Raw genomic sequence first — 14231 nt, 5'->3', positions numbered from 1 at the left:
TAATATTCTTAATTATTAAAAAAAATTAAAAAAATATACAATTTTTTTAATAGTTATTTTTTTAATCACTAAGAAAAAAATTAAAATTAAACAAATCAAAATACTCGAATGATAACTTTGAATGGTAACATTGAAGTAGTATTTTTCTTAAAAAAATATATATATAACATGTACTCTCGTGAGAAAAATGAAATAAAAAACTCGTAGTTTTGTATGGATTGCTAATTGTCCGTACTCCGTACAAAGAAAAATATTATAGTCAAAAATTTTTATAAATTTAAATTTATAACATTAGTTTATTTTTATTTACGAATGAGATGGGAGGAAATTAGATAAATTAAAATAAAAAATTAATAAAAAATATATTTTTTAATATTATTTTTTTAATTTTTAATTTTAAAAATATTAAATTATATAATTTATTTTATATAAAAATTTAAAATAATTATAATAATTAAGTGAGATATATAAAAATAAATGAGAATAATTCCATGCTGGAGGTGGAAGTCGTGGAAGGCGGAGGTTTCCCTTCAACTATTCTCCCCCAACCCACCTCACATGTCCCATCAACTTTTTCAACTAATTTTTGCGAAGTTCTTTTTCACCTTTATTTCCATATTTTCTAATTTTTAGATTTTTTTAAAATTTTTAGAATCATTTAATTAATCACCTCGCTTGTCCATTTTGCTCTATAAATTCCATCCCCAAAACTTTCAAAGGCCCCTTCCCATTCGCATTCTGTCTGTAGTCTTTCTTTTGCTTCACTTCTGCAGATATTTTGGCATCTACGACTATGCCAGACTGAAGAAGCCCTGGCTTTGATCTGAAGTTCATTAGGGTTCTTGTTTTCTGAGTCCAAAGTCGTTTTTTTTATTTTGAAATCTACAACCCATCTTGAAAGCCTGTTGATTTATTTTATTTTCCTTCGGAGATCCTTGTTTCTCGAGTCTCGGAAAGATTACTACTTTCGAATTTCGCATGCTGGGCTGGAGTTTCCGAGGCTTTTGCAAACTCTAATCTCGAATTTTATCACAGAGTACCGTTGGTTCTTACAACGATAATCTTAATGGTCAATATCTTGTTCTTGATGTTTGAGATTCATGTCTCAAATTCTGTGTGAAATCCTCCTCTCTGGGTGTATGATAAATTCCACATTCTGGCGTAGGACCCACTTAGTTCAATCCTTCTCTGTCGTGTTCTTGTACTGGTTGTACTACGTTTCATGATATATCCCCTCTCAAACTCTGATCATTAGGCTCTAACAGTATAATTATATTGCTCTATAATCTAATATATTTCTGGTTTTTAGTATCTGGGTCTTGCCTGTCTTTTCTGAATTCACCATTAACTGTTATTACAAAAGTCTGTATAATTTTCTGTGTTTCATGCATGGCATCCTCGAGTGGGACATGTTCAGGGTCAACTTTGATGCATAACTCTGGCTCTGAGGAGGATTTGAAAGCTATGCTGGAACTGAAGAAGAGGAAGAGAATGATATCCAATCGGGAATCAGCAAGAAGGTCTCGGATGAAGAAACAGAAGCATTTGGACAATCTGATTTCGCAGGTGACTCACCTCAGGAAGGAGAACAAGCACATCATCACCAGCGTGAACATCACCACCCAGCATTACTTGAATATCGAGGCTGAAAATTCAGTACTCAAAGCTCAAGTGGGTGAGCTTAGCCACAGATTGCAGTCCCTGGATGAGATTCTCACTTTCTCGAATGCCAGCAATGGCGTTTTTGGAGCTGGGGACTCGAGTTCCTTCACTGAGCCATATGATAGCCTTTTGAACCCGTTGAATTTGCAGTATTTGAACCAGCCTATTATGGCTGCTGCTGCAGACATGTTTCAGCGCTAGTACTGATCTTGCCGTGCTTCTTGATGTTTATTTATTTATTTTTTTTTTGGCTTTTTTTTCGTGTCTTTTGTTGTCTAGACTATGGTTAGAAACATCACTGCGTGGAGGTGGTAAGGAATAGACGACATATTATTTGTATCAGTCCAGGTGGGTGTTTTTACTGTTATTAATGTTGTGGGACGTTGCACTACCTATTTTTTAATAATATAATCAGCCAAGTTTGCGTCATAATCTGCTCAACTCAATCGTTTGAATGATAACAATCATGATTTCCTTTTCATTTGTTGGACAAAATTATGAGATAAAAGAGTGGATTTTGTATATTTTTGACAATTTATTGCCAGTGATGTGTTATTTTACTGTATTTTACTTTTGAAAAACTTTATTCATCATCTTCGTATTACATATAATTTTTTATTTTTTTCCTCTTACTAAATATATAGTATATGAATGATGAGTAGAATAATTCAATTAGTTTAAGAATGATAAAATTTAAAAAAAATTTAAAAAAATAAAAATAAATATGATATGTGAAGATGATGTGAGTAACAAAATAAATTCTATTTGCAATTCCTATTTAGAGACTGCATGTACAAACTCTTTATTAAATAAAAAAAAATATCATTTTGATAAGAATATTATTATAATTTTTAAAAAATTTAAAAATAAAATTAACTAGACTTACAATACAATCGCCGTTTAAAGATTATATAGCATTGCTCGAGTAACAAAGCACCACTACGGACTTTGGTCTGAATGGAATTCCGAGCTGTCTGTAATTTGATCCCACATCGAATATGTCACCAAATATATATACTTTGCTTAGTAAATACGTTCCTTGCTGTTTCCTTTGTGGCCATAAAGAAGACTGTTTGTGTTGGGATTGGTTCTCATTACGATTACCTTTTCAAGGACTCTCGCGGGCAGGAAGTTGAATGTCCATTTTGTAGTTCACTCTGTAATTCTCACTAATCCTTTCGGATACACGAAATTTGTAGTCGTAATAACTCTATTTGCAAGCAAGAAATGCTTTATCCACGAAATATTTTATAAAAATAAATTTACAGATTGATGTGATTTGATATAATATATCAGATTATAAAATTATTTTTATTATAAAATAAATCTAACATATCATATAAAATCACATCAATTTATATATTTATTTTTATAAAATTTCTTTATAATTATAACACTTCTTTTTGCAAGCTTGATTATTGACCCACCAAATACATTGAATCAAAAAATAGACATTTTGTTATTTTTTATGAATATAATATAGACTTCATAATAAATTATGTATTATATACTAAATTTGTAAGTAAATAAACACAGAATTTATGAGAATTTTTCGGAGGAGTATAATTTTCATTTATAGTAAGGTTATACACATCAAAAGAAGCAGTTATTGATCACTTCAAAATGGGCATCTTAGACTTGTTTGGATTCAGAGATAAATTGAAATAGTTTTAGATGAGTTGAATAAAATATTATTTTTAAATATTATTATTTTGTGATTTGAAATAAATTAAATTATTTATTATATTTTGTATAAAAATTTTAAAAAATTATATTATGAGATGAGTTTCCAATACAAATTAGGGGTGGGCAGCGGGCGCCCCCTCTACCCGTCCTGCATGAAGTATCCCTAGCGAGGGCGGGCTGACCCCAGCAGGGCCCCACCCTGCATCCTGCTCTGCACCCTCCTAAATTATAATAAAAAATATTATTTTTTATATTTATATAAATATATACAATTTGTTAAAAACTTAAATTTAAGTTAATGGATTGACTTGGCCTCCTAAGTTAACATTTATATAGGAAGTCAAGATAATACAATAGTCATTCTTAAGCAATGTAGGACTTACTATTGGTCTAGAAGGCCAAGACAATTCAAGATACAACTCTAATGAGTTTATATTTTTTTTAATAAATTTATAATTATATTATATTATATTATATTATAATTTGAGTCTAAAAAAATTTAGACTAAAAAAAATATAAATCTAATGAATTATTAAATTAAACGAAAGGCAGGATGGGACGGGACGGGACGGGACGGGTCAGGGATGAAGTACCCAGCCCCGCACCATCTAGTAGCACCCCTGATACAAACAAAAAATCTTTACAACCTCCTAACACTACACACTCCATATTATTTTTAATTTTTATTATTTTTTTCTTTTATAAAATATGAATAGAAATTTTAAAATAATTTTAAAACAGTAAACTCAAAAAAATAAAAAAAAAAATTAAAAATTTTAAAAAATTTTAAAAAATTAAAAAAATATAAAATATGAAGTGTGGTGGAGGTTGTATAGCAAATCTCTAATACAAATCGGGACTTAGACCAAGCATTTCAGTGCATAGTACTACTCCATTCTGCGAGGAAAACAGTGATGAAAAAAAGCGAGAGATGAAGCAAAATATTTTTTATTTTTTTTATTTGCTGAAAAAGGATTAATAAAAGATCAACACAATATTAAAGAGCTGAAATGGAAGTGCTCGTGCAGTGGAGAGGAACTAGTCCCACGTGCAGGGAACAATATTTCCAGTACTGAAAAACAGATGGAGGATCAGAAACAAATTAAGTCACAGTTTTATATAAGAGTGATGCTAGAGCCACCGCTGGTGGCTCCCGCTGGAAGCCACCGCTGGCTCTAGCATGAGTTTTTTTATGTGTTTTTTTTACAATTATTTTTATATAGATGTTTTTAACAATTTTAAATATTTAAAAAAAATAAAATAAATTTATAATATAATTAAAAAACACTTTCTTAATCATGAAGTAAAAAAAATTATTAAAAAATACTTCTTTAATCACGAAGTAAAATAAAAAAATAATTTTTTTTTACTTCATAATTAAGAAAGTATTTTTTAATAATATTATAATTTATTTAATTTATTTTTTAATATTTAAAATTATTAAAAACATTTATATAAAATTAATTATAAAAAAAACATATAAAAAAATACATGATAGAGCCCAACGGTGACTCCCAGCGGGAGCCACCAGCGGTGGCTCTATCATTTTCCTTTATATAATATTAAGTGGTCACAGGTCTGTGACCACTGACACTTTCCTGTATTATAATTGTGCATTATGCACGTGGAAATTACACTGAGGAGTACTGTATTATATATCTTTGGTCCCCCTTTTTTTTTCAGAAAATGATAGATTATTCCTGCAGATTTTTTTTGAAGTGAAAAACCCCGCTTATATAAAAATTAAGGGTAAATGCAGCATAATTTAGAGGAACACAAGGCTTATTTGACGATAATAATTCAAGAAAAATTATATTTATAATTTTAAAATATTTAAATCTCGCATATTTTTTATAAAAAAAAATGAGTAGATCATATATTTACATGAAATGAATAATAATTTTAAATAAAAAATCTTATTTTTTTAAAAAAAATGCGTACAGAGTTGAATATTTTAAAATTATATCTAATATTATTCTTAATTTAATAAATCAGATTATTATGAATTGCAAATAGGATGGTTCTGGAACTTGTTCATTTCTAGTTTTTTTTTAACATTAATACTGTTCCTTGTACACTTTCTGCGAGAATAAAAAAACCAACCAAATGTACAGAGAATAATGAACTTGTAATGCTTTCTGTGTGAAGATCTATAGCTAAATCCAATTGAAATGGCAAGTGGGTTCCAACTCGATTTTTTCAGCAGAGATATGGAGGTTCTGATTCCAAATTCCAACGCCTACTGCACTCCCCATCACGCATATAGAAAACAAACAAAAATATTGAAAAAGAAAGACACAGAAGAAAGAAAAAAAATTGGAGAAAAAGTAGAGGTGTGGTTTAAAAATAAATAAAAAATTATTATCAATTACTATTCACAATCTCATATCCCATATCTTATAAAAAATATCTTCATATTATATGAAAAAAATTCTCACACCCTATAAAAAAATTTTGATAAAAAATATTTATAATTGTAAATTGTGTAACCATCTCGTAATTATTTTGAAAAAATTAAATAAAACATAAGATCCACGTAAAAAATATTAACTTTATGATAGTGAATTTTATTTTTTTTAAATAATTATGCGATATTTATACATTTCATAATTATATGTATAATTATTTAAAATTTATAAATTTAAAATATGAGAATGAATAATGACCAATGCATAATATTTTATTTTTTTTAAAAAAAATTAGAAGTAAATAAAGGTTCATCCCCGGTACTTTTCACCACATTTTTCTTCCACAAATTAATATAAAAACTTAGAGGGCTAAAGGCTGTCTAGTTTTGGTCAGTCAGACTCATGGTTCAGTAAGCAGCACTCAAACATTTTTTTTTTTTTTTTCTCGGCACTCAACCAACTTGCCTTAATAGAAAATTGTCTTATCTTACTATTTGAGAGTCTCAAATAAAAATATATTAATAAAATGAGTATTATAATATTTATAATTATTTTTGTTTGATTTTAAATACATAATTATTATATAATAAATATTATACAATTTATTTCATGTGTCTCTCATCATTTTATATCTTCAAAATTAGATGAAAATTTTAAAAAATAGGTGCGTTTAGATGTTGAGTTGAATTAAGTTGAGATGATAAAATATTGTTAGAATGTTTTTATTATTATTATTATTATTTTGAGATTTGAAAAAGTTAAATTATTTATTATATTTTATGTTAAAATTTAAAAAAATTATAATGATGAGTTAAAATGAGTTATAATCCTCCTCTAATCAATATTGGAGAATCAAGAGTAACATAACAAGATTGGTAGTTAATAATAAAGAAAGACAAGCTGATGTACAATGGTAGAACTAGCAAGTTTGTCGAGGGGCCAACTTTTCTACTGTATGACATTTATATAAAATAAAAAGATATTAAAAAAATCATAAAAATATAATTATATATAAAATTATATCTCAATAATTTACTACATACATGTATAAAATCCTAAAAATACAAATTAATATGTATTTCATATTTCTAACAATGATATTTCATAGAATAATATTAAACCATGATTATTTTTGTAATGGGGTTAGAATTTATTTTCTTCATAAAAACTATCAAATGATATTTTAGAATGCCATCTTTCATTCTAATATGTAAACTAGTTTACCAAATTTTATATAAAATTTAGATATTTTCGTGTCACATTAAACATTTAATGATGTAATTGAGATCTTAAATATATTTTTTTCTTACTCAATGAAGTGTAGAGGATAAAACCTCTAGAATATTTGTCGTATAGATCATCAATCTTTAAATGATTTTTCTTGTATTCTTACTTTAGATCCCATATTAAGAAGCCTAATTATATTGTATAACAAAAAACTTTAGAATTCATATTAATAAAATTATTATTTCTCCTAAACTTAGTTTTAATTTAATTTTGGTGATGCCACATTCTTAAAAATAGATAATATATGAAAAATATACAATATTTTGGGACTATATATAGGAAACAAAGTGGAGAGAAGTATTTTTAAGTATATTGAAACTTTAGAAAATCTTAGAGAATATATGAGGATTATAAATATTTTGTTGAGATATTTTCTATATTTATATAATTATAAATAAAATGTAGGGGTATTTTGAATTTTTCTTGAAAATTTTGGAAGCCTCGAACGTGGGTCCACCATGGTTAAGATAGCACGAGTATTAAAAAGACGAAATTATTATTAAGAAATTATCTATTTATTATCATTTTTATCGTTATTCTCTCAACATTCATTAATATTATATTAAATTATAGACTTATAAGTAAAACATAATAAATAATTTTTAATCATTTAATATCACATGATGGAATGATAAAAAGATGATGGTAAAATGGATGATGAATAGTATTACTTTATTATTAAATGAATAATTCTACTTATCATCCCTACATACTATACCTATATTCATTTTTTTCATTTTTTTATAACAAGTATGTAGTGTATAAATGATAAGTATAACAACTTAAATAGTTTAATAATAATAAAATAAAATAAAAAAATATTTTTAAAATATGTAATGTGTGTGGTGTGGGATAATGAGTAACATCCTTACTATTAAATACCGTGTATCATAGGTTGGAAACGTAGGAACACGTGGTGTGCACTAATTAAATGGAATGAAATCAATTAAGCCTATTTAGAGCTTGTTTGGAGTTGTGTTAGGAGTCTTAACAAATATTTAAATAATCTTAAAAGTTTTTTAATAGAAAAAATAAGTTGTTTGAATATTATATATTAAAGTAATTTTTAATCCCAAATAATCTAAAATGTATGTTTGAGGAAAAATATATGTAAGAGGATTTTCCTCCCAAGGTTTAGGAGGCCCAACCAAGTCCAGCTCGGGATGAATAGTCACAAATTTGGCTCATTGGGAGAATCCCTTATACGTGACCTGTTGGAGGGATGGTGCAGCAAGAGATGAGACTCGTTGATCTGAGGTCCCTTCAATAGTGTCCAATCATTGAGTGTCTGCCCACATAGCAGACATGACATATAGAGGACCGTCGATCTACAGAAGAAGAAAGCATGAACAGATCAGGATAAAGGCAGACCTAGAGGAGAAGTTTGGAGAACAACGCCGCATTAATAGCTCCACCACCCGGACGACACGCCATATTAATGACGTTGTTGCAAAGCCATGCCACATTAATGAGGTCGCATTTAAAGGTTCTGGCAAAATGAACAATACGAGGAACCTGAACCTCATAGTAACAAGCATGATTTTACTCTTCAAACTTGTAGTATAAATAGCTTATCCCAAGTACGAGGAAACTCTCTCAGATCCATAGACTTTCTTAATGATTTATTACACTCCAAGAGCATTTACTAACTTTGGCTTCAGAGGTTTTCCGACTCCAAGGCCATCCTCTCAAAGCAGCATTACATTTTCCTTTGTGCAAGGCCCGTTACTGAAGACTTGAGTTGTTGGAGCTTGGCCAAGGATGTGCGAAACACAACGTTAACAATATCGTTTTGATATTTTTCCTCAAATGTACTTTTCTGGATAATACGGAACATAATTCAAATTTTAAAAAGACGGATAATGAGCAAAACTACCTATACAATTTTTAGATAATCACAATTTTCAAACTTTCATTGATAAGGTTATAATCTTTAAAAAACCAAATTATCATCATTTATACCTCATAAATCCCTTTTTTGAATTTGTTTATAAACAAATGTAATATGTTTAAAAGCATTTTAAACATATAGTTACTAAACATCAAATAATTTTATAATAGTAGAATTATTACTTAAACTATAAGTTATAAGCTATATTTCCATCCGCAATTCTAAACATGCACTTAATCACATTATTATTCCCATTAATGTTGGTTTCTAAATAAACTTAATAGATAATATGGTTTGGATAATGAGTTGAGATGAGATGAAAGTTTAAGGTTGAATAAAATATTGTTAGGATATTATTTTTTAATATTATTATTGTTTTAGAATTTAAAAAAGTTAAATTATTTATTATATTTTATGTACAAATTTGAAAAAATTGTAATAATTAGATGAGATGAGTTGAGATGGATTTTGTATCAAAAGCTTAATCTTTATTCACGTAAACAAACCATATTCATATATAACTTATTTATAATATGTGTTTTTTGGGCCATTAACGAAAAACTTAGACCTAGTTTACAACTATTTTATAATTCTATTTAAAATAAAGGGTAATTATGTAAGATTGAAAATACTTTTTAATGAAATGGCACAATTATATTAGTTTGTTCGAAATGAATAGTAAAATAATTAAAAAAAATTGTAAGTGTATTATTATCTTTTTTCCCATTAATGAATATTTCTAACTTACTATTTAAAATTAAGATGTTTGGATTCGAAGATGACTTGAGATGAGCTGAGATGAGTTGAGATGGATTGTGAATAGTAATGAGATGAGTTGTGAATAGTAGTGAGATTTGTGAGTTAAAGTTGCTGAATAGTAATGAATAGTAGTGAGATGAGTTGAAATGAGCTGAGATAACTTGTGAATCCAAACAAGCGAAACTCATGTCGGCCGAGCATGAAAAAACACGTTGAATGGATATCTTTTATCATGAAAAATACTATAGATACAAAGAAATCTTAAAAAAGAATCCCACATACTAATATGACACACTAGTGTGCCACGCCCCCCCTCCCCCCCAAAATTTTTTTTCCTTTCTCTCCCCTCTCCTCGTGCCTCTAACCTCCATTTTTCCCTCTCCTTCTCCCCCTCTCCGTTCCCGCCATAGTAGTCGGGGACTACCTCAGGGTGGGTAGAAGTCGCCGGTGGTCCAAGCGGCACTGTTGGTAGGGACAATGGCACCATCGGAGGGGACATGTAGCTCACGATAGTGCTGTAAGCTTGCATGGCTAATGGCCGCCGTCTGTTGGCTGGGGCAGACAATGCCAACGAAGGAAATGGGAGGATGAGAGAGAGAGAGAGAGAGAGAGAGAGAGAGAGAGAGGTGGCACACTACTAGTGCACCACATCAGTGTGTGAAATCTTTTTATAAGATTTCTTTATGTCTCTAGCATCCCTCTTTTATCATATATGCATGTTTGATAACATGCATATTATGCAATTGAAGTACGGTAATTCAAAAAAAAAAAAACTACATCGCAGTAAGATATTATAGCTTTGTGTTTATATAAAGGGTAATGATAGATAGTGTACAAATTTCGCACACTCTATTTAAAAAAATGAAATTTATTATTAAAAAATATTTTTTTAATGTGGATTTCAAATTTATCTATATATTTTTAAAGAAAGTACGTGATATTTGTACATCCTAAAATTATAAATATTATTTATCTTATAATAAATGTACTTATTCATTCCATATCACGCAACTAAATATTATATATATAGTTACTTATACTTTATCTAGCTTAAAAACAACGGATGGAAATGCAATATCTTCAGGGAAAAAAAAGAAAGACAGATAGACTTTGAGTAATTTCGAACTATTTTGTTTTTTCAGCAATATCATAGTATTATACTAGATTTAGGAAAAATTTACAAAAAGTTCAAAACTCAATTTAATATCAGTAGGTTAAAATTCGATTCGTGAGATCTGAGACACGTGTCTCGCAACATAAGAGACAGAATAGTGAACCGGAGCGTTGCCCAAGAGGCAAAAAAAGAGATATATATCAAGTTGTATTAGTTATAAAAATGTTAGTGGAATTTGATTGGTAGGGAACGAGGCAAGTAGTATTTCAAACATGTTAGAGCTTTCTAGTAATGGTAATGGAGCTAATTTAAGTAACTCTGTTAAAGAAGGGAATTAGGAAAATTTACTAAACAATGGGGGTAAAGTGAAATAAAGCCATAGATTTATTCCGAAAGAAAAAGGCAACTATATAGACTTAGTAAAATATTAAAAAGCAAAAGCAAAAGCAAACCCCACATCTAAATGAAAGAACAATGATGACCAAATCTCTTAGCATGCCTTTTTTCCCCTTTTTTAGGATTTGGATGTTGGAAAAAGGAAGTGGCAAGGACATTAATTAGTTAAGTGAGAGATCAGGTGGGCAATCTTGCACTTGAACTGCTCCATTAATTGAAGATTGGGGTCTCCTAAATAATCATTTTGGTTTGGTGAGAGATCAGCTGTATCATTTCAAGTAATTCATGCATATTGGTTATCTCCAAGAAAAAGAAAAAGAAAAAAAAAAGGACCTCTTTAGTGCGATTTATGGGTTTAAACTGTTCGCAATGTACCATGTGCTTGATATAGTACCCTTCTTTGAATTGTTCACTTAATCAATTTGTCTTGAAAAATTATATTTGTAATTTTAGAACGTGTAGTTTCTGTGTACTTATTTTTAAAAAAATAGATAAATTTAAGATCCACTTGAAATAATTACTTTTTTTTTAAGAGTGACTCGTACATTTTTTCAAATGAAATATGTAATATTTATACACTCTATAATTGTATATAACATTATCTTTTGAGAGATAGATTGAGAGACTGACAGTTTTCTTGAAGGGGAAGTGATTCTTTCTAGGCATGTGTAAAACAGAGAGTTTGGATGAATTTATGCCCTGAAATCTGTAAAGATCGAGTAGCATAAATATATATAAATATATATCTCCCGACCAATATTAGTATAATATGAGAGCAAAAGAATATTACGAAAAGATTTATTCATCATCTTATGATGTGACATTAAATAATATCATAATATATTCATAAATAAAATATAATAAATAATCTCAAATTATTTAAAGCCACGTTATAAAATGATGAAACGGTAGTAAGAATTAAAATGATAGAATATTATTACTTAACTTATATATTCAAGGCCCATGACATGTGATAATGTTGTGTTTTTATGGTTGTTCCTTGGCCTGGGTGCTTACGCTTTCTCCATCGGTACTCCGCAAAATGGCTTTAATTGGTGGAAGGAACGGAAATATATGTGCATTTGCGAGATCTGATCTTTTACTGCAGCTTAGAAGATCTTGTTGTTTTCCTTGAGGCTTCATGCAATGCACCAGAAGATTGAAACAAGAGAAATTTTATTTGCAGTTCTTAAGTAGAGACTGCATATGCAGGCACATTATTAAATGAGAGAAAACATCATTTTAGGAGAAATAATTTTGTAATTTTAAAAAATTTTAAAGTTAAAATAATCTAAACTTACATTACAGTCCTCATTTAGAGACTATATCTAATATTGCACTTGAAACAATCCCTCCCTACTACTACTTTGTTAGGCCATGATATTCGCTCACGTAATAGAGCTGTTTAGGGTATTTTTACCAATTATTGATAGTTTGTAATACTCATGATTAAACTAATACTTCTTTCAAAAAAAGATTAAACTAATACTTTTAACTATTATATACACATCAGGGACAAGAGAAATGGGGCTCAAAAACTACGTCGTTTAAAGTAGCATTTTCCATGTTTCAACATTTGGAATGATTTTAGGGAATATGTTTTATTGGGTTTAGAAAAATGAGAGAAAATGAGTTTTGTTATTTATCATTTTCACAAATCACATATCACATTTTTTTTAAATTTTTTTTGTTAGTTTTATTCTTTTTAAACTTATTAAATTCTTCTACTCATTATTTCTATACTATATATTTTATAAGAGAAAAAAAAAATATAGTATATAGTATATAGAGACGATGAATATAATTTTTCTCTTCTTAGGCCTTCATATTCAAGCCCAAAAATCTTATTTACCCAGACAGCCCCGAAACCGGCATTCATTAACAGTTGGGCCACATTGTCGTACGGCCCAATACGAGAACCCTGCCATTCGTTGCCCCCTCGATTCCGCTAGTTTAGGACCTGTTTAAGGCCGAAACTTCTTCAAACAAGATGAATTGTTTAGCTGTTTCGAAGATGACTTGAGATGAGCTGAGATGAGCTGAGATGGATTGTGAATAGTAATGAGATGAGTTGTGAATAGTAGTGAGATTTGTGAGTTAAAGTTGCTGAATAGTAATAAATAGTAGTGAGATGAGTTGAGATGAGTTGAGATGACTTGCGAATCCAAACATCCCCTTAAGGAGGACTCAAAACTTCTTTAATTCGCACAACTTGATGGTTAAAATGAAGATTTTACTTGCGTAGTTGCTTTTGTTATTAATTATTTAATGATAAATACTTGAGTCGTCTACGCCCACCGAGGGTGTAGCACGAGGATGGATTCTGATAAAGCTAAATGCCTTTTTTTAATAATTTCTTTTATATTTTTAAAAATAATTACAATATTATTAAAAAAATAATTATTTAATCATTAAGTTAAAAAAATATAATCTCGGTAAAAATGCCCAGACCCAAAATTGAGACTCCAAATATTTCTCTAAATACTTAGATATAAGTTTAAAGAAATATATTGTTCATAAAGAAATCTCATAAAAAATAAAACTTATAAATTAATGTGACTTGTTGTAAATCTTGTGATAAATCAGATTGTAAATATCCTTCTAGTATAAAAAAATTTAACTTATCATATTTAAACATGTCTATTCATAAATTTTACTTTTTAAACTTTAAAGATCTTTTTGTGAATCTAAACTTTCGTAAATTTAATGGTTGCAACTCTGGTCAAAATTTTTTAAGAAAAGTGAAATTGATTATTTTTCAAAAGATATACACGTTATAGCCCTCTATAAAACATTTTTCGTGTTTAATATGTTTGGAATGAGAAGTTAAAAAATTTAATTAAGATTTCTTATCATTTTTGTTACTAATACATTTATAATTTGAAGACAAATAGATGTACGTTTGGGTAGTGAGAAGTGTTGAGAATGTTTGTGAATAGTTATGAGTAGAGATTGGAGTGAGTTTGTGGATCCCATTGAAAGTATTTTGAGTTGTTTGGATGTGTGAAATATATTGAGTTGTTGACTT

The 14231-nt window shown here is 28.8% G+C and overlaps 1 protein-coding gene across 1 annotated transcript; it reads left to right on the top strand.

Moving 5' to 3' along the window:
• Positions 1-710: 710 nt before the first annotated feature.
• On the top strand, positions 711-2088 carry LOC108981944 (bZIP transcription factor 44-like). The gene has a single exon (XM_018953201.2). It carries the CDS (start codon positions 1390-1392, stop codon positions 1861-1863), a length of 474 nt encoding a protein of 157 aa, XP_018808746.1. The 5' UTR covers positions 711-1389; the 3' UTR covers positions 1864-2088.
• The last annotated feature ends 12143 nt before the right edge of the window (positions 2089-14231 follow it).

This window comes from Juglans regia, chromosome 16 (genome assembly GCF_001411555.2).
Source record: "Juglans regia cultivar Chandler chromosome 16, Walnut 2.0, whole genome shotgun sequence".
Classification (NCBI taxonomy): domain Eukaryota; kingdom Viridiplantae; phylum Streptophyta; class Magnoliopsida; order Fagales; family Juglandaceae; genus Juglans; species Juglans regia.
This window is presented reverse-complemented; position numbering and strand designations above follow the sequence as displayed.

Bases quoted from the DNA above. Each gene is read 5' to 3' on its own strand.
- LOC108981944 (XM_018953201.2), top strand. From the start codon at position 1,390: ATGGCATCCTCGAGTGGGACATGTTCAGGGTCAACTTTGATGCATAAC.